Genomic DNA, 21,432 nt, shown 5'->3' with positions numbered 1-21,432 from the left:
TTTCATCGTTGTTATTAACAATAACGCAAGCACCAGGAGAGAGAGGCCGGGAGTCCCTGAGCAGTGGGTAACGGTGTCTGGCTTCCTGGGTTCCCGCTGTTCTGTAGATGATCGCTCCACGGTCCTGTTGACGGATGCTGACTTTGGAGAGGCAGCTAAACAGAAGTCCCTGACGGTGACGCACACAGTCCACTACCAATCGGTGTCGCAGGCCACCGGGCCCTTGGTGGACGTTTCGGACGCTCGGCCGGGAACCAGTGAGTAGTCAAGCATCAGTTAACCTGTGTGAGTGTTGTCCGTGCTGAGCGTGCGTTAACGCTGCGTGCCTGTCCAGTACAAGGCGGGGGAGCTTCTCAGCCCTGCGCCTAAGAAACGAATAGGGATGGTAACGTCGTTGGCTGGGACGTTGAGCTCTTACTGTCTGATTTTAGCTATTAGTAAAATTGTGTCAGTTGAAGCCAGTAACTCTTGGCATTGGTTTATTCTGAAAGTGTTAGCAATTTCAGGTCAAGTTGTTACTTGTTTTTATTTAGACTGCACGGGAGAAGAGTTAGCGTTAGTGGGTATCTGCTCTGTGCCAGGACTGGGACAGAAGGGTGAGGTCATGTCTGTTACCTTTGCAACAGCCCCGCAAGCCACCTGCTTGCACAGTGGATATTAGAGCCCCTGTTTTATGGATGGGAGAACTGAATCTCACAGAGGTTAGGGAACCAGCCCAAAGCTGTACACATACTACATCGTAAAACCAGGATTCAGCTGCAGGTCTGTCTGTCCTCCAAGCTCATGCTTTTTCTCCAGAACCATTGTTTGAGAAAAATACACTTCTGGCTAATCTGGGATTATGTTTGGTTTAGTTATTAATATTTGCATCCATGTTATATGGAAATTAATTACTGCCATGAAATTAAATCCCCTAATACGTATCTAGAGTTATTAATTAGATTCTTGTTCCTTCATCATTGAAATTGTTCCTAAATCTCCTTAAAGACCGAGAAATTTAGGTCCCGATGATTATCTTTTGGGAAGCTTTGATGTCTAGCTTTTAAATCATTAATCACTCTCTTTGCAAAAACTTACATTCTTAGAGCACTATAATTAGAAAAGTAAATATTATACCATTGACGGCTGTTCTTTACAATGTCTGACTTAGGAAGCGTTTGTAAAGTGCACTGAGGTTTATGCAACAAATGGGTTGGTTCCTGAATACCACCACGCTCTGTAGAAAAACAGTTCTGCAGTCACTGAAATTCACTTGAAAACTGTTTTCAAGAACTCTCTAAAGGCGTCTCTCAGTCCTCCCCTCTGTGTAACCTCACCTCCTCCCTTCTTTGGTGACATGAGTCCATTCTGAAGACATAAATGTGGTGTCAGTGAGGATTTGCTTGCGAAGAGGCATGTAGGACCGAGAGCCTTGCTCTTAAACACTGCTCCGAGGTCCCTGGCATTCTCCGGCAGCTGTCTTTTCCATCCCGAGCTGCCTGGGCTGCTTCTGGCTGCTTCAGGACGCTGTGCTGCTGGGTTTCTGAGCCACTTACTGCCGTAAAGCCAGGGAAAGATTCGAGACCCCAGGGGACTTGGATGGATGGATGGATCGTTGACCTCGGCCTTCCTTTGTCCCAGTCAGAGCGGAAGTTAATGGAGACATTAGCAGGAGAAGAAAAAAGAGGCAGAGAAAAAAGGACAGATGCGCCAGGTAGCTGGCTCCCAGTCTTCTGTGTGCAGCGGAATTACCCCGGTGCGTGTTTAAAACACTCATTCCAGGCCTCCACCCCTAGAGAGTCTGATCCTCTTGGTCTAGAGTGGGTGCCGGGAATCTGCACTGTAACAGCCACCCTGGGTGATTCTGTGCTGGTGGCCTGGACCCCTCGCTGAGAAACACTTCCCCAGGGGTTAGACGTGTGTCACACAGAACCCCAGGAACCGTGTCTGCTCCCCTTCAGGGCTGCCACATGGAAGCCCTCCAGCTTGCCGGGCTCCCGTCACATCAGTCCTTCCCGCCAGGTGAAAGGAAGTGCCTTTCCACATCCCTGTCCACGCTGAGTGAGCGGAGAAACGCACAGAGGCTGGTCATAAGTAGTGAAGGCCAGAGAGGGGCCGCGACGCCCCAGCCCGGGGAGCCTTCTGGCCGCGCCGTCGGCCCCAGAGCAGAGGGAAGGCTGACGTGACGGCCGTTCAGAAAACCCGCAGAGACCGGCGTCCGAGCCACAGGCAGAAGTCCAGCCAGGGGGAGGTGTGTGGCAGGCCCGAGGCCGACGGAAGGGGCATGGAGGTGTCTCTCTCATGGCTCCAGGGGTGTGAGCGTGCTTGGGGCACGTTAAGAATTCCTTCATTCAAACTCAGAAGTGTTTATTAAGGAATGACTTTCCATGTGGCTCCGGTGCTCAGTCGATGGGGGTACCTCACAAGGCGCAGAGAGACATTCACTGCATCTCAGTGGAGGAAGCCAAACCTTAAATAAGAAACGGAAGCATTTATCGGTTATCAGTTTGTACTAGGGAAAAATAGAACAGACTGATGTGACGGAGAGTCCGCGGGGCGGGGGGACCGTGGGCGGTGCTGCTTCATTCTGAGGCTCCGGGAAGACCTGCACGGCGGAGAAGGTGTGAGCCACGGCCTGCGTCACCAGCGGGATCCGGCCTGCCAGGCAGAAGGATTGGGAGGGAGACCTAAGGCATTTTGGGGACAGAAGTGGGATGAGAGTGCAGGGATCGAGGGGGAAGGGGGTGAGGATGGGCCAGAGACCCGGCCGCCCTGGGCTGGTAGGACCTCGCCCTGGACCTTGCAGGCAGAAGTGACACGTTTCCATTCCATCTGAGCAGGTTGGGGCGCTCGCCCGGGGTTTGCGACGGTCACATCCCATGGAAACAGCTACAGCCTGTAGAATGGTGCTGCTTTCATTTGTGATGAACTGAAATAATGTTTACAAACACAAGGCGAATCTACTCAAATTTGAGCTTCAGTCTCTAGTTCCAAAAAAAAATAGAGTTATTCATTTAGCATCTGCAGAACTTTCTCCATTAGGAAAAGATCTCTGGGATCATTTGTTCATCAGCAATTCCTTGAAAACCGCATTGTGCGGGTCTAAGAGCACTGCGTTTTTTGAAGCAGAAACGGTGCGTGTCTCGCCCCCAGCAGGTTATCCCGGAGGCTGAAGCCTTGCGCTTTCGGAAGCCCAGTCCGCTGCTTGCTTCTGGTGCCCCAGAGCTTGTCACCTGTGCCCAGGTGTTGCCCCGGTGTCACCTCTGTCCCCTGGAACAGGTCCCTCTCACTGCGATCTGGCGCATTTGCAGAGATCCGTGCATGGTCTGTTTCCTCAGCTACAGGAGACATTCTTCTGTTGTAATATGTGGTTATTGTAGGAGTTTTTTCCCTCTGGTCTTGTATTTTCCTCTGTATATACTGGTGGTTCTCGGTGCCAACAGTACATCAGAACAACCCGGGAAGCTTTTCAAAGTACAGACACTTGGGCTCCAAACCAGGGCTAATAAATTAACTTTTTATTATTAAAATTTTTTATTTTTAAGGAGAACACTTAAAATATGTTGTTTGCACACTGGAATGATTGCATCGTAGAAGTTACGTTTCTAAGCATTTCATTACTTTGCCAAAGAGTTGCAAAAATTCTAAGCACGAGGATGGGAGAAGTAACAGTGATGTGCTGCTCCTCTCCTTCAGCCTGTGGGAGCTCCCGCCTCGGCTGTGTCCTTGGCTCTAGCCACTTCTCGTCCCTCCTGTGGGTTAGGGCGCACTCGGAAGCTGGGGTTCTACTCACGCCAGTGTCCCCAGCTCCTGCCACAGGGTCCAACACACAGTGGACATTCAGTGAATACATTTAAGTACTGCCTGACTTCAGCTTCTGAAGTAAGAGTAAGATGTTACAGGAAAACGAGGCGTGAGAGGATAGCCATGTCCCAGGTCTCAGGCGTGTCCCTGGGATGTGCCCTGACCAGGGGGTCCTTGGCTTTGAGCAGGAAAGAATTCGAGAGCGAGCCACAGTAAAGTGAAGGCCAAGTTTATTAGAGAAATGCACACTCCGTGGGCAGAATGTGGTCCGTCTCAGAAGGGAGGGCAGTCCCGGGGGCAGGGTGCCTAGTTTCCATGCTCTGGGGGATGTCATAGGCTAACAGGTGGGGGACTATTCCAGCTGTTTTGGGGAAGGGGCAAGGGTTTCCGGGAGTGGGGCCCTGCCCACTTTTTGGCCTTTCGTCGGTCCGCCCAGGAGCTGTCAGGGTGCCTGGAGGAGTGTCGTTTAGCAGCTAATTATTACAATGAGCTCGAGGTCCACTGGAAGTAGAATCTTCCGCCGTCTTGGGCCCAGTAGGTTCTATCTGGTTTTGGTCGTATCCTCAACGGCTGTGTCATTCTTTTAAAGGTTTTTCCCTGCCCCCTTCCCTCCTGTCTCAAAGGGAATGGAAGAGAAAGGATATTTAGAATTTTCAATAGGAGTTGGGCAATCCCTTTCTTCCCCCTTTGCTCTCTGTTTCCTGAGACGTCTGACCGCCTGGGTGTCTGTATCTCCTTACCCAGTTAGACGTGTCTCTTTTCATATGTACTCAGCTCCTCCCAGGACACTTTGCAGAAACTTATCAGTGATATCATTGCTTTGGAGAAACTGAATCCACTTTTTTACTCACAAATTATGCAAGAGTACAAGACATGTGAAGCGGTCAGTATTAGATTTGACCCAGGCTTGTTTTGTCATATTTCCCTGGAAGTCATCCATTCACTCATCATTCGTACATTCGTGCAAAGAGCATTTACCAAGCACCCCTGGTTTACACAGGGCTGGACTGGAGAGTGAGCAGGACATGGCTTCCATCCTCCCCAGCTCGCCTAGTTAAGACCTTTCTGCATCGCAGGTGTCCCTTAGTATCTAGTTTTGTGGGCTTTAATGGGTATCTTTCTGTCTAACTCTCCAAGTTGAGTTTCTGGCCTTCCTGATCAACCTACCAAATCTCCCGTCACCATCTTCCCATTAAACAGGACGTGTCCCATCCCTTGTCAAGTGCTTGTCACTCAGGAATCCTGGGCGAAGCCCCAGACTGACTGTGCCCCCCACACCTGCAGGCCCCAGCCCGCCAGCCTCACCCATGTCTGCCTCCCAGCAGCACTGGTGGTGGGTGATGTCCTCACCCCAGTCTCAGAGATGAAGGAAGTGGGCACATCGATGAGGTCACAGCCAGCGAGCAGTGAAACCGAATCAAACTCAGCTCGCTCCCAGGCCCTGCTCTCAGCCCCTCCAAGCTGCCCCTAAACGGAGCTGACGCTTCTTAAAGGACATCTAGGGACATAATAGACTTTACATACATATTAAATAAGGAAAGCTGACGACATGGATTAAATCTTTTTTGTTGAAACTTTTAAAACAATGCATATTCTGTCCCCTCAGATGGTACCAGACATACTGCAGGAAAATACCTGATGGGGTGAAGACAGTCTGGTGTACAATAAGCCCTTGATGAATATTTGCTCATTAAATAATAGGAATGTTCAGGCCTGCCGGCTTCATCTTCTCTGCGAGACAACTGGTAATTCATCACGCAAATCTGAGGGCTCGGCGTCTGTAAGACATGAAAAGCAACAGCAGAGACTGAAAGCAGATTAATACCATCGTCACAGTACACGTGGCATGTTTTATAACCCTATTATCCACAAAATCCTCTCTTATCCCAAGTTCAGGATAATTAAAATAATTTGATTCAATGAGCAGAAGCTTCATTCAGGTTCAGACCCAGGGCTGAAAGGCCAAGAGTTATTTATATCACTCACCCTCTGTTCGTTGGCTGTTTAGCAAGCATGATGCCTCATCACTAAATTTTATTTATATTAGAATGTTGGGGACCCAAATAATACTTTCCCCCCGGGGGCAGTAAACCCCAGCATTTATTTGGTTAATGGATTTACCTGTAAGGTCCAAAAAGGAGGCTGCCGATGCCGTCCAAGTAACAGTTTTATTTGAGCTGCTGTCCCAGAAAAGTTCAGTTCAGGTACAAAACAGCTCCAAAAAATCTGATTATTAAAAAAACAAATGTGTCAACTCCTCAAATATTCTACCCACTGAGACAGCTTTGCGCCTACGATGCTTGCTTAGAGCAGAACGAACAGCAGGTAATACCGTGGCCTCCTTTCCCAGCGTTATCAGGCTGCTGGTAAAACTGTCCTCATCGAGGAAAAACAGGGGTCATGAACAAAATTAATGAGAAGGTTTCTGGCCTGAGTAGAGGCTGAAACTTGCAACTTGATCATGAAACTTTCCAAACAGGGTGATCTCGGCGGGACAGGGCCGTCCGCGTGAAAGCCGCGGCCCCACCACTGGTGGGCGAGCGGGGCAGGAGGGACGCAGTCCTGAGGGTTTGGCGAGTTTGAGGAAATTGTGTCCCTGAAGTGGGACTATCAGTCTGACCCCCTCTTTCACAAGCATCCACACCGGGAGCAAACCTGATTCACAGCTGTAGTTATAAGAAACTTAAAGAAGAATAAAAATGAGAACCCTGAAAACTTATGTAAGGGACTGGGTGGTTTTCTGGAAAAGATTCATTAGCATGTAAATAACAAGCTCCCCTGTTTAAGCTCCACTTACCGGGCGGCAGCGCCTGGAGGGCACTTAGCCTCCACCCAGGCGAATGTTTTTCTGTCTCTTTGAGGATCTCTCTCTCTCAGCATTTCAGCAGAGAAACCCAATTATCATTCATACCTTGCTGTCCAGAGAGCTTGGCGTTCTAGCATAACTCATTTACATTCTAATCAAGGCAAAAAAAAAGTCTTCCAATAAAGTCTTCCGTGGAATTTTGCAAGTAACGGATGAAATATGTCTTAAAAATCAATGCCCCGGAGAATTATGCACCAAGGCGGTGCATTTTGATGAACCAGGAAATCTTAAAATATATTGATTTGGCTGCCATGTGAATGCCTCTCTCCAGGATTGTCGAATGATGGATTAGGTTCAAAGTCCAATAACTAGAAACTTGCAAAAAGGAAAATCCTCCATTTAAAAAGAAAGTCGCTCCATGATGTTCAAGCGTCTACCTCCCATGACCCAACATGGAATTATAAACGAGTGAGGGTCTGCAGACCCTGTACTAGGACACTTAGATGTCAGGCGTGAGGATGCTTACAGCCAAGTAATGGGTAATCTCTGAACCGACAGGTGGAGTCCTGAGCTCCATTTTTATCACTTAACAGCTGTGTCATTTCTCCTCTCTGAGCTTCCATTGCCTCATCTGTGAGTGACCCTGAGCTGTTCATCCAGGGGGCTCTGTGCTGGGGGTTGCAGCAGGCTCTGCGGGATGATCCAAGGATGTAACCCTTGCCCCCGTCCCCGGAGAGACTTTCAGGCTCATAAACACACATAATTGAGTCCGGGTAATAAGGCTATGGGCCGGCCCTCTTGATTTTGTTCTTTTGAAATCCAATTATTAGTAAGCAGTCAGTAGAGGCTGCTGTGTTCAGAAGTGGCCCAATCATACTGAAATATTGTTGCATAAAATTCCTCTTTGAAAAGCAGCAAATTCCAAAGTGGAAGAGAAGTATCTAGGACCTTATGTGGCCTTTGGGCTGGATCCCCAGAAAAATCATTCCAGGTAACTGAGCCTCTCCCCTTCTCTACAGAGTTCCAGAAAAGGCAAGATCGTCCACTCCAGTGTCCAACATTCTGTGCTGTTGGAACATCTTTTTTCTTAGCTCAGCAAGGAGTTGAGCTAAGAACCCAATCCACGCCATTGACCTGTTGTCTCTGGTTCCAGGTTTAGAGACCGTGAAACCCATCTGGCTCCCGCCTCTGTTTCCAGAAACCTGTGTGTTTCTGAAGATGGTGGACCTGTGAGAGCCAGAGACGCATTAACCCTTTGCTCCCCACACTGAATAACCCAAGTCTTTGTCCAGGTTCGGACAAGTCCATTGAAGAGATGCTACCATATGCAGAGAGATTAGAGATCTCTCTTCCTCCTGCTCCAGGAACTTGCAGTTTAATTGCTGAATAAAAGGCAATGAGTAAATACAAGACAATACATTCAGGAGACATCTGCTTACTTTCCTGTAGCTGCTATAGCAAAATCCTACAAACTGGGTGGCTTAAAAGAACAGAAATTTGTTTTTGCACAGTTCTGCTAGCCAGAAGTCCAAAGTCAAGGTGTCAACAGGGCCATGCCCCCTCCGAAACCTGCAGGGGCGGGCCCATCTCTGCCTCTTCCTAGTCTGCGGCAGTGGCCCGCAGTCTTGCAGGTGCATCGGCCTGCAGCTGCCGCACTCCAGCCTCTGCCTCCATCACCCCACGGCTCCCTCCTCCCTGGTCTATCTCCTTGTCTTGTGAGGACACCAGGCGTGCTCGCTCCAGGACCCACCTGACCCCAGTCTGACCTCATCTGAACTAATTACATCTGCAATGACCCTATTTGCAAGCGAGATGACAGTCTGAGGTACTGGGGATAGGATGTGCGCATCTCATTTGGGGGACACAGTTCAACCCCTTCAAGGCAAAACCGTAGAAAGGAAACCACCTGAGAGCGTATTTGGCCTAACTCCCTCCTTGGACAGAAGGTGGTGATTCTCAGGAAGTGATATGAGGGGGTCATGAAACTATTCAAAGCCAAGAGCAAGACTCAAATCTGTAACTCCCGAGTCCAAATGGAACATTCTTTCCCTACAGGGCTGGGTTAAGTGTTTAGGTATCACGTGAATGTTTCAGGCCGACCATAAGAGAAAGGGGCAGTCATGGAGGGCTTCCTGGAGGAAGCCACCTGCTGGGTGGGTCACAGGGCTGGGTTGGGAGCACCCCACTCAGCACCTTGATCACGGCTCACCACCTGCCTAGAGACAAAGACAGACCCTGTTCTGGTTCCTTCCAGATCCCACCACTAGGAGGAACGCAAAGGCTGGGCCCACGGCGAGAAACCGATACGCCAGCCAGTGGACCCTCAACAGACCCCACCCCACCGTGTCGACACACACCCTCACCACTGACTGGAGGCTGCCAACGCCCAGGGCTGCGGGGTCGATGGACAAGGAGAGTGACAGTTACAGCGTCAGCCCCTCACAAGACACAGGTAGGGTCTGCATGCCTCCTCCTCTCCTGGGACGAGCAAGGCCCACCCTCGGCCTCAGGGCCCCACCTATTCCCTTTCAAGGCCACTTTCAAATTGTTAGGTGCTTAACAGTTACCAATGCCACTGTACAGCAGTGGTGATGTCCAGGGCCTGGTGAATTCTGCAGACAGAACCAAGGGAATCTATTCTGCAGGCGTCCCGAATCTCAGACCCATGTGCTCTCCCCCCTTTTAGTTCCTGCCCTGCTGAGAAAAACACAGAAATGTCTTAATGTTCTCCCACATGGTTACAATCATTCTGATTATACCCTGAGGGCGTCTGCCCCGCTGCCACCTCCAGAATGAAGACGCTGCACTTGAAGTTACATGACAAGGTCACGGCCCCCTCTCTAGGGGATGTGGCTGAGCCATTTGACTGTTAAACAAGGGCTGATGACAAGGTAAGTCACCTCGTCTCTGCCAGCCACCAGCCAGATTTCACTCTGGAGAGGAGACAGCCCGAGTGTAGCACTGGGTGACCCTCCCTCCCCAACCAAACTTTAAATTTTGAAAAGAAATTATATCTCAACTTAATAGCTGTAGGGAGCTTGAATACTCGTTTTCTTTTGTTCTGGAGGATATACTTCAAAAATAGTCTTCCAGAGGTGGGGTGTCACCACGTACGTTTATTTTTATGCCAGTTACTTCTGTTACAAGAAGCTCAGAGTTCCACAGAGGTGACTTGAGAACTTTTTAGTGAGCTTACAAGGCAGAGATTCATCTCCCGGGCTGTTTTCTGGGCCCCAGAAACGGTGGCAGACACAAAGGAGGAGCCGGGGTCTGGGGACTTCTGCCCAGGGGCCAGTTTCCCTGCAGTTCACAGCTTCACGTCTGACCATCACTGCGTCTTCCCGCCACGCGGAGGCCTGAGCAGCTGAGCGCAGAGCTCGCGGCCTCCCCGCCGATGAATGATGCTCTGGGGTCCGAGTGGACTCGCGAGACAGAGCGGGGGGTGGAGGGGGCACTGCAGTTCATTTACGCTGGCTCCCCGTTGTCTTATCTAGAGGCAGAACTTTGCCAGGGGAGTGTCTTCCTGATCCCAGGGTATGTCCCCGGCTGGGGACCTCTGACTCCAGGGATTCAGTTGACACCCTGAGGCCACTTTGCTGAGTCTCAAGAAGCTTGCCTCACGGTGACAAAGGCAGTCCTCAGACAAAGACCCGGGAGTCCTGCAGGGTCGCACGGTGTCCGGGGACAGAGCGCCCCAAGCCCCAGAGAGCCACCGGTCAGTGCAGACCTGGGCTGACAAACCCCCTGCCTTGTTTTCTCTCCCCCCACCGCCGCCCGCACAGATCGGGCACGAAGCAGCATGGTCTCCACAGAGAGTGCCTCCTCCACGTACGAGGAGCTGGCCAGGGCCTACGAGCACGCCAAGATGGAGGAACAGCTGCGGCACGCCAAGTTCACCATCACGGAGTGCTTCATATCAGACACATCCTCCGAGCAGTTGACGGCAGGGACAAACGAGTACACAGACAGCCTGACCTCCAGCACCCCTTCAGAGTCGGGGATCTGCAGGTTCACTGCATCTCCCCCCAAACCTCAGGATGCAGGACGAGTGATGAACATGGCGGTTCCAAAGGCGCATCGGCCAGGTGAGACGAGGCTGCGCAGACCACTGTCAAGGGAAGCGCGTCTTCCCAACTCCCACCGGTCCTCTGTGAGAGCCCTTGGTGTTCTGTTTGCCCCATGCTGCGTAAAGAACCGTGCCCCCAAAGCACACGGCAACAGCAATCACTGATTTTGTTTATGAATCAGAAATTCAGCCTGGGCATCGTGGGGATGCTCATCTCGGTTCCAGCAGTGTCACAGCGGGGTTCAGTTAGGGCTGCAGGAGCCACTTTCAAAATAGCTCACTCACATAGAGAGTCGGTGCTGGGCACAGCGTCCCTAGAGGGGCTTCTCTGCGAGGTGGCTCATGCTTCCTCACGTCATGGTGACTCAGTTCTAGGAGCCAACGTCCCAAGAGACAGTGGAAACTGCCAGTTTCTTCAGGCAGGGCCTGGACACTGACCCATCACTTCTGCCCCAGGCAGCCCAGATTCTAGAGAGGGAGCTCTCCACCGCTCAGTGAGAGAAGCGTCAACAATGTGGGGGCCTGAGGGTTTCAGAAGGAGAGCAGTCTCGCCAGTGAGCCAGCCTTTGGGACTTGGCTTCGCAGAGTGACCCCAAGTGACTGTAAATGGCTAATGTTGGGAAAAGCAGTAGTTTGGTCTCTGCCTTGAGTATTCTGGGTGTGTGGGTGGGAGCTGCCAACTCTAAGACCTGCAGGGCCTGGCAGATCATGTAAATGAGCGAAGAGGAAGGGGAGGGAGGTGGAGGGAGGGGTGGAGACAGGGACAATTCAAGAGTCAGTGACCATCTAGAGGAAGAGGACTCTAGCAGCTCCGCTGGCTGATCCCAAGTGGGGCCGAGGACGAGCGAGTTTCTCCAGAGAAGCAGAAATTTGGGTTTTAGATGGAGACTCGTAGTTTTTGAGTGTTTGCTCGGATATTTGCAAACCATCGCGCGGGGCAAATAAAGCACATCTTTAGGTCGGGTCCACCCCGCTGCAGCCTGGGCTGTGGGTCTCGTCTGAAGGATCGCTTTTTCTTCGTAGCCCTGAAATACCCGCCTGTAGGCTTGGCTTCGTGCACCGGCCTATCCGTTCTTGTTGACTCCAGTTTTATTTCTCTCTTTGTCCCCATTTTCTGAACCACCATACAGGTTCCATTTAAAAAATTTATCTTCTTTTTAAATTACCAAGGTCCCTTTGGGGTTTATGGCATACGGCCAAGCGGCAATGAGCTTTATAAATGCATAAAAATACATAAAATAAGAATTGTCTATCTGGCAACTAATCTTCCAAACCAAGCCAAGATCCCTGCCCACAGACAATAAAGAATGATGGCTTCATTTATTTCCATGCTGTCCCTCTCCTCGGGAAGGGGACGAGTCGTTACTTGTGGGGTGTTTGCATTCAAGTACTGTTGGTTGTTGGCGTTTATTTGCAAGGCAGATGCAGAAAACGGAGGATAAATGCCATGGCTTTTTGTGGCTATGCAGCTTGAGGGCGAGGAAGGCCAGAGAGGAGAAAGGGTGCCGGCGGGCATGTTGTTTAGTCTCGCTGGGCTGCAGTTGCCCCATCTGTGAAATGGGCGTCCCATCGGCGCCCGCCATCGGGGGCTTGTGTGAGCTGTAGGTCGCCGGGTGCGGGCATCCCCAGCCTTAGTCGCTGCCTCCTTTACCTGTTGTCAGAGCTCCCACGGTGACTCCCATGATGCTCGGCAGACGTGCTGCCGGCTCCCCGTCTCCTTCCTTCTTTGGTTTATTTACCTTCCGTGGCCACGGATTGCTGGAGAGCATCCACCTCATTTGTGGGCCTCCCAGTCTGTCCTTCACGCTGCCATCGGAGGCACGGGCCACACCCCCGCTGGCAGAGCATGATCCCCTGGGCCAAACGTCCGTCCTGCACGCAGACCTTGACATCATTAAAGTCTGCTTCCTTTGGATGGCGTGTCGTTCAACTCATATTGAAAAAAATGTGTGAGCGAGTCCCATGACATTGTTGCCTGGATCCGTGGGAACAGAAAGATCACAGCTAAGTGAGATACAAAAGACTGTCTTAAGATTCTATTTAGACTAAAATGGTTTTCATCTTTAGGTCTGAGTAAGATTTTAAATCTGTGTGACTTCCAATGCCGACAGCCTTTGTTTTGTCCGCTCTAGAGGGCTGTATTATTATTGGACGTTTGATATGCTTTTAGAAAACTAGTTCGTCCTTCTGGAAGCCTTTGTTTTGCTCCTTTACAACAGAACGGAGTTTAGCACGAGACCCCAAGTCACAGTTTCCCGTCCTGCTGGCTGGAGGCTGTGCCCCGGCCAGCAGTCTTAGCTGCAGCTCCTTGTGTTCTGAGTGCTGTCAGCCGTCCAGATCTCTGGACTCCTTCTCCTCGCCATCAATTCTCCGTCTTCTGTGATCTTTTTTTTTTTCCTTCACAGTCTCACACTTTTAAATTCTCTGTGAATGGGGTTAAGTTAAATGAACTTGGCCAGTTTGTGGCTTTGAAAAAATAGGAAATGTATCTTAGTTACCTCCGTATTTCTCTCCCGGAGTCTAGCAGACACCTGTCAGCAGGGTGAGTGCTCAAGAAATATTTTTAACTGACTTAATGGTGCTGAACATAGACTCCTAACACTGTGTCTGATACACACTTGGTGCTTCATAAACGCTATTGAATAAATGAATGTATCATGATTGTGATGGCAAGATTGGCCAATCTGTTCACATACTGCAATGGTTAGAAATTTTGAGGAAAATGCAAGAGTATCTTTAGGTCTATGCCCTCTTCCAGCCTAACTTGAAACAAAGGGATTTATTTTCTATTCTTGCTCTGAAGTTGAAAGGAAATCTCTTCCACAGATGGGGAAGAGCTCGCCATGAAATGTGGACAGCTCGTACCAAGGCAGGCGTCAGAATCCAGCTTTAGATTTTTAACAACACCTGAATTTTGAATCAGCTGCCTTTCTAGGACTAGTGGATTTTAAATACAATACCAGTCATGTGATTTGTTTTCTTCCCTAAGTCGAGACTCTTTCCGTCTTTAAAAACAAAAAACATAGTAAACAAACAAAACTGTTCCCCTGAGAAATAGCTGGAAGGTTTAGCAGCTTCTTTTCCTCTTGGTCAAGGTGGCTCTGATGCTCTGACACCCGTCCCTCTCTTGGTTTCGGGGAGCACCTGGAGCCAGTGTCTCACGTTCTTGGGTTACTGCTCCTTCTTTATTCATGATGCTTATCCTGTGCAGTCAAGCTGCCACTGCAGGGAGCTGCTTAAATCAATTAAAACTTCAAATATGCAACCTAATACAGCCTGGCCCCACCAGCAACAGGAGAAGCACCTGCCCATGAGATCTCTGCACTTAGACCGTGGGACCCCAGCCTTAAACACCTGCACCTCAGCCCGCAGCCCCGCCACCATGAACGTGGCTGAGGTGTTCCAGCTGGAAGTGGCCACCGCCTGCCGCCAACTTGCTGCTTCTTTGAGCAACCAGTTATGCAAAGCAGTTTGGAATTTTAATTTTAGGATCCAGTCGTCCCATACCTCATGCTCTTCTGGGTGTGTGTGTTTAACAGAAGAGAAGAGAGAGGAGTGAGAGGCAGCCCCCCCCCCCACCGAAGGCCCAGCGGACCTCTGCTCAGGTCACACCCCCACAAAGGCTGGCCTTGCTCTCAGCTGTCCTCGTGACGTGCTCTTCTCCCCTCGAAGCCTGCGTGGCTCTCCTGTTGGCTCATGAATCAGAATGATCCACAGAGCTTCACTGCCAAGCGACCCCCTCCCCTACCTGCATCTCCCTCACCACCTGAGGACTTGAGCTCCGCTCCTGGCAGGTAAACGGGTGCAGGGCTCCCACCTCAGGACCCAAGTGTCACACCCCTTCCCTTCAAGCAAGAATATTCCTTCTTTCTTTTTCTCCTTGGGTCGGGGGCTGCCCCCACCCCCATGAGGGGCTTACATCCTCCTTCTCTTCTTGGCACATCGTTAAAATTCAATTTTGAAATTTCTGTCATGAATGTGATTCCAAGAGCTACGGCAAGGGTCTCATGTGCAACTATCTTGGATGCCTGCACACACAGTCACGCACACACACGCATGCGCGCACACCGCACGCTGCTGTGTTCCCCTGGCCTCCGCCTTCTAGACACGGCCCTGCTCCTTCCCCAACACCGTCCCTGCTCCCCTCGCCCTCAGTGTGCGCTTCCTGGCGCCCATTCCAGGACTGGCCCTGCTGTCAGAGCCGGGGAGTCAACAGTAGGCAAAATTCACAAAGACCCCACTTGGAAGGAGCTTATATTCCTGGGGGGTGCCAGACACTAACCCAGTAAACAGGTAATATTGTTTCAGATCATGGTCGGTGCTGGGAAGAGAAGTAAACCGAGGAGGGGGATGAAGTCTGGCAGGAGGTGTTTTGGAGACAGGAGTGGAGACAGGAGTGATCGGCAGTCAGTCGCGGGGGGCGGGGGGAGGGGAGCCCCTGAGGGCCAGTGGTCCAGGCCAAGGGAGGGGCGGAGAGAAAGGCGGATAGTAATGAACTTGGCATCCCCATCACAGAAGGGGAGTTCCCTCTGAGCTGCCAAAAGTGAAACTTTCTAACAGTCCCACCTAAAGTTAGAAGTTAAACTTAGAAGGACCTGGGGCCATGAAGCGCCTTTGAATATTGCTATTCACGCAGCTCTAGGTCGACCTAAACATTTGAATGTGCCCATTCCAGCTGGCTTCCTGCTAGAAAACCAAGCCTCCCCGATGCGCGTTGGCAATTTTGTCTTCTTAAGGACCCGTCTGTAATTTTAGTCTGTTCTTTGTTGATGTCCCTCAGACACATAAAGCGATGGCAAGACTTGTTCCAAGGGTCCCAGGCTTGGAACTGTCAGCCCACCTGCCTGTCGCCCCCGCCTGCTTACAGCCCCGAAGCCCCGAGCCGACTTCGTGCTCCCGCTGTTTTATTGCTGCAGCCCCAGCTACACAGAGATTTGCTCTCTCATTCTCTTTTTTAAAAATATTTTTATTGAAGTATAGTCAGTTTACAATGTTGTATCAATTTCTGGTGTACAGCACAGTACTTCAGTCATATAGGGACGTACATTTATTCGTTTTCGTGTGCTTTTTAACCATAAGTTACTATAAGATATTGAATATAGCTCCCTGTGCTACACAGTATAAACTCATTGTTTATCTAGTTTATACATAGTAGTTAGTGTCTGCAAACCTCAAACCCCCAGTTCCTCCCTTCCCACCCCCACCTTTCATTCCGACCGCCTTGGCTCTGGCTTCTGAGCCTGTAGGTGGCTTGCTGTTTCCCTCGGTTGATGTATCGAGGTTCAGCTCCCATTGCTGCGGAAGGTGGTGGAAGGTGAGGAGGGGGCCTGGGCCGTGACGAAGGGCAGGATGGCCACCTGTGTCCTGCTGTGTGACCAGAAGGCAGCTCTGCACTCCAGGGCGGTGTACGGATGCCCAGCAGAGGCTCACCGCCTGCCTGCAAGTGCGCTGTGTCTCCAGATGCCCCGTCCAAACACGAGTGTAATACACCCACTTACTCAACCCACCTCTAGCGAATATCTTCTCTGTAAAAGATGCCACTCCAGGTATCACCCTAAGACATCAGAGGCATTAAGCCACCCCCTCTAGCAGGCTCCTTATTTTAACCAGAATAGCATGTAGTGCCATAGACAGAAGACAAAGGGTCCCAAAGACACAAGACAGAAAACCGAGGAGGTCCGAGAAACAAGACAAAGCCCAGCTTATGGAAGACAGGGGCTCCTCCCCCCCCCCCCCGCCACAGCCTGGTGGGATGTCACGGTAAGCCAGAGCAACCTGAAGGTCCTGAGAAGGTACAGAAGGAAGGAAGTAGAGCGCAGAGGGCAGCCTCTCACCGCGGTCCCGTGTGGGTGCGGCTGGCGCCAAGCTCCAGCGCATCCTGCTCCCAGGCGGGGACGCAGCAAACCGGGATTCAAGCAATGTAGTCCAGCCCCTCGTGTTGAAGTCCCTTCTGTGGGGTGCAGCTCAGTGGCAGAGCGCATGCTTGGCACGCACAAGGTCCTGGGTTCAATCCCCAGTCCCTTCATTAAAAAAAGTTTTTTAAAATTCCTTCCTTGCCTACCCACTGCTTTCTGGGTAGAGACCTCGGGGGCTCTTGGTAGGCCAGCTTCGTCCTCCTCGACATCTGATCCCTGCTCTCCGAGCTCCGACTCTCTGGCCTCCTAAACATTGATTTCCCCTGCCTGGAATCCTCTCTCCAGTTCCCTCAGGCCTCCTGTGGGGTGACACGCAGGGTGATCGAGATGGGGCTGCCAGCCTCGTGGCTGAGCAGGTACAAGTCCCCCCAGGGGTCCTCCTCGGGGGCACCCAGTGTGTGGGTCCCGGGGCATCTCACGTGGGAGCTGGAGCTGGCTTTGAACCTCATGGACCCTTACCCACGAGGAGCTCCGAAATCCCCGCCGGCGAGTTCTCCACTTGCCCACGTTCTGAGCAGATTTTCCAATCCCACTTTTTATTCAGAAAGACTCAATTTCAGAAGAATGGGGAGCACACCAAGCACAAAGGCCTGCTGCATACCTCAGTGTAGTTTTCAAAGTTCACCAGCGAGGGAGGGGGAGGATCACACCAACGAGCTCTTAAAAATGCACGCAGTCTCCCTGGGACGAGCCAAGAGCCGTAACAGAGCCCTGGGACACGGACCTCGATATCCATCTCACATCACTTATTTAGAGTTTTTCCTGGGGGCCATTTGGGAGTGAAGATGCATTTACCGAGAGAGGTCTGTTTACAGGTTTTCATTACCAAGCTGCAACATTAATATTAAACTGGGAAAGTGTTAGATCCTGTCAGCCTCCGGCGTGGGCGGACGCCACGCTCCCCTCTGTGACGGGCTCTTTGATACTGTAGTGTCTTTGCCAGTCTGATCTCTGTGGTTTTTATGGAAATTGCTAGAACTCGAGGAAGCATCCTTGGCTTCTCACTTTTGCATCAGTATCCAGCTCCATCCAAGCAGAGATCGCAGACCTTGTTAGAAGTTGATGAAAGTTCTTTTTGATGTGTCCCCGGAGGAGACGGAAGCCCATGGGGACGCTGCTGCATTTCCACTCTGCACGACGTTTTGTGAACTCATGCACCTGTCTGCACGGTTGCTGACTAACCAGGAATTGCACCGCAGGGGGGAGGCTGCTGCCATGCCCCCTGGGACTTTAGGCTCCCAGAAATGCATTTGTTCATTCTTTACTTAACCCCATTCCGAACGCAGAGGTGCCTGACCTGTTCTCACAAACCAGATAGTTCAGTGCCTAACAAAAATTCTTTTAGGCTTAAAGGCTTTCGCTGGAAATCATCATGCCTGTTTCCCTTGACTAGAGATGAGAACTGAAACGCGAAGGGGTCACGGAACTCCTGGAGGCAGAGGGAGGCAAAGCTCAGCCGTCTCCCACCCGTGCCCCTCCCGTTGCTCTAAGCTCCCACCTCGTCAGGTAAGGCCAGGCTCGGACCTTCTAACTGCTGCTCCATCGGGCCGGTCCCTTACTTTCTCCCCTAAAGAACTGGGGCCGTAATTCCTTGTGGTCTAGAAGAGGCAGAGGGGTACTGTTCCTTCTTCTAATTGAACCTGACACTTTTCAAGGAAAATTAAAGTGAAATAAAGATCCACTTGGAGTTAGGAACTTGGATCATCTAAACCAGGTTTTCTCAACAGGAGCGCCATTAATATTCAGGATGGGGTGATTCTTTTGGGCAGTGGTGGTGCGGGGCTGGCCTGTGCCTTGTGTGATGTTGACCAGTGGACCCCTGGCCTCTGTCTAGAAGACAGTAGCAGCCGTCTCACCAACCCTGACATCCAAAGAAGCCTTCAGACATGGCCACGTGCCCCCTGGGGGGCAAAATTGCTCTCAGCTGAGACTATTCTAGACCGAAGACTTTCTTTCCCCAGTGGCAGGTGGCAGAGCCTGAGCCAGACTCAGGGAATGTGCATCTACGACAGGCTTTCTGAACTGACCCATTCTCATTCTGTCTCAGTGTTGACTTTGCCAGTCTTCTTCCGAAGCTAAAACTCATTCAAGCCTTGCATGTGGGTCTGAATAGACTGAGAAAGTTCAGGACATTTTGCTTTCCTGATAGGAAGGAGGAGCCTCCTGGTTTTCAGCTAAAAAGAGGCATGTTTGATACAGCAGTTTTCACATAAGCAGGCTGAGCAGGGCTGGAAGGCCCCCTGCCGGAGAGCGGCTAGCTCTGAGCGTGGACGTGGGATGGCCGGGGTATCCGTACTGGTTCAGGGCCGGAGGCCAGGCACCAGTGAGCAAAGCGATTAGGGACAAAGGGAGAAATCGATGCTGACTTCAGTCTGAATTTTGGGGGATATTAATGGCACCGAAAGTTCCCAGAAGGCAGTGACAGGAGGATGAGAAATGGACCATTACGTCAAATAATAAGGCATAACATGGAAATAATAGCTAAATCACCTGTCACCCTTCCAGGCATGAGTCAGAGCGGGGCCTGGGCTCTGGCAGGCTGTGGCGAAGGGTGCGACTTGCGGGCTGGGGAGGCACGCTCTCCAGAAATTCTAGGAAGAACCCCTTCCTGGTCTCTCCCGTCTTCTGCTGGCTCTGATGGGCCTTGGCTCGTGGCCACATCCCTCCAACCTCTGCCTCCACCCCACGTGGCCTCCTCCCCTCTTTGTGTCTCAAATCTCCCTCTGCTTTTTAAAGAATAGGGGCACTTGCCATTGGACTCAGAGCCCACCTTCAATTCAGGTGATCTCATCTCAAGATCCTTCACTTAATTACATCTACAAAGACCCTTTCTCCAAATAAGGTCACGTTCACAGATTCTGAGGGTCAGGATATGAACCTATTTTGGTGGGGGGCACTAATCAACCCATAAAAGACAGAAATTAAGGTCAAAAGAAAAGTTCCCAGCTCATTCCCATAACTGCAGACCCACTGACATCCTAGACGTCCGCCGGTGAGACTTCCACGTGCGTCTGATAACTAAGGCCTCACCTCCGCCCTCCGCGGTGGGCTCCGGTCTTAGTCCCACTTTATGAATAAGGAAACCGAGCCCAGACTTACACCAGTCAGATGCAGTGCGGCGGTGTCGTCCGGACTCCTCTTAATCATCACTGTCAGAAGCATTGTTCAGCCTCTCCCATGAAAAACAGGCAGATGCGGGGCAGGGAGGGTGAGAAAAGCCCGTGCGCCCTGTGTCTGCCTGTTCAGGCGGGAGAGATTGTCACCGCAGTGTCTCACTTCAGTTCTCTGTCCGGCGTCACCCGGGCACGGCTGTCTCGGCGTCTGTAGACGTCAAAGAACACACGATAGACAGACGATTTGAGAATCCAGCCTCCGCACTGGCACTGGGAGTAGCACAAAGGATGGGGGTTTAATGGCCATAAAATGCCTCTACTGAACAGCACTCCCCACCGACTGTTCCGGCGCTTTCTCCCGCCTGAGTGCGTGAATTATTAAGGGAGCTCGCTTGCAGAATTCACACACTTGAAAGGGCTACTTTGGGCGCTAATCAAAAAACATACACTGTTGAAAGGAGCTAATTAGAGCCTCATACGACTTAATAAAGCTTTGCGTGAAAAAGCGGATCTCTCAGAGACACTGAGTATTCGGGGTGCTGGGCAGACGTGCCACAAGCAAACGTGGACGCCCTTGGGTGTAAAGACGTGGTGCCGAGCTTCTCTCCATGATTAAGGATTTCCAGCTCTCACCGAGCTTTCCCAGCTGCCGGCACCACCTCGATCACTCGGTGTGAAGTGAGAGCCCCTGCAGGCAGCGGGCAGCCCGCGTGGGCTCCAGTGGTGCAGGAGAACCACAAACACCTTTGTTCCATCCAGTCTAACACCTGAGCATCCTGCAAGGCAGCTGAGGCCAAGATGCTGTTGCCTTTTCGGGGCTTAATAAGCCCTGTTCGTTCAGTGGGGGTTGCTGGGCTAGACTCCTTCCTAAATCTGTGGATTACAGACAGGTCAAGTGCTCGGGGTTCAGCTGAGTCTCAGAAGCAGCATATGGCTCTCCGGGCTCTCTTGACCTATATTTTAAAATAACCCTGGAGATAAATGCCTTCCACATTTTCTCAATCATTTGGACAAAATGATTTAAAAAATAATATTAGTTATGTAAATAAATAAAGAGCAAATTAATTTGTTTATTGGACTTAGACTAAAGACAGATCATCGCTTTTAGGAAATTGGATTTATAAAAATCCACAAATTTCAAAATCAGTAAGTTAGGATGTAATAGATTCATATACAAAAAATATTCTTCACACTATGAAAGAATTTTTCAGTTTATTTTTAATGACATCTCTGTTAATGCTTTCATGATATTTGTTTGTAAACAATTACCCCTCGAGAGGGAAGGTTGAAGAATGTACATCACTCCCATAAACAAAGACACGTAATTTTCAATGCCGTCATGAAGTGCTTTAGGGACATAAGGTTTTGCTTTTAAATATTAAATACTTTTACTTCTCAAGACTAAAGCTAATACACAAAGCAAGCATACGCAGACCTTCAACCCTGGAGTCTGTAATGATAACCTTAATGCCACCATCCTTCCTAAGCCGAAGTCCAGCTATATCACATTGCCAAAACCCATTTCACAGTAATGCCAAGTCACATCATTTCTTTCTCTAAGAGTGTTACAGCCAAATTATTGCCAAGGAATTTGTTACTGGGTTTTCCTTTGATCCAGTTCACTGTATGAAGCCACCGTTGAGTCAGAGTATCTGTGATTTCAGTGAGCCAAATCCCAGACGTTGCTGGGGCCCTTTTAGTGAAATAACATGCAAAAAAAGTTAATAAAATCCTATAATTACTCACTAT

The 21,432-nt window shown here is 50.6% G+C and overlaps 1 protein-coding gene across 1 annotated transcript in view; it reads left to right on the top strand.

Moving 5' to 3' along the window:
* The window catches only part of DSCAM (DS cell adhesion molecule), a 664,041-nt gene that overhangs the window by 637,790 nt on the left and 4,819 nt on the right, over window positions 1-21,432 (top strand). The window contains exons 31-33 of the mRNA XM_064477198.1: window positions 108-257; window positions 8,844-9,041; window positions 10,372-10,674. Coding sequence (XP_064333268.1) covers window positions 108-257; window positions 8,844-9,041; window positions 10,372-10,674 — 651 coding nt within the window. The remainder of the gene's footprint in view (window positions 1-107; window positions 258-8,843; window positions 9,042-10,371; window positions 10,675-21,432) is intronic.

This window comes from Camelus dromedarius, chromosome 2 (assembly GCF_036321535.1).
Source record: "Camelus dromedarius isolate mCamDro1 chromosome 2, mCamDro1.pat, whole genome shotgun sequence".
NCBI classification, from domain to species: domain Eukaryota; kingdom Metazoa; phylum Chordata; class Mammalia; order Artiodactyla; family Camelidae; genus Camelus; species Camelus dromedarius.
The sequence above is the reverse complement of the archived record's forward strand: the minus strand, read 5'-3'. Positions and strand labels throughout refer to the sequence as shown.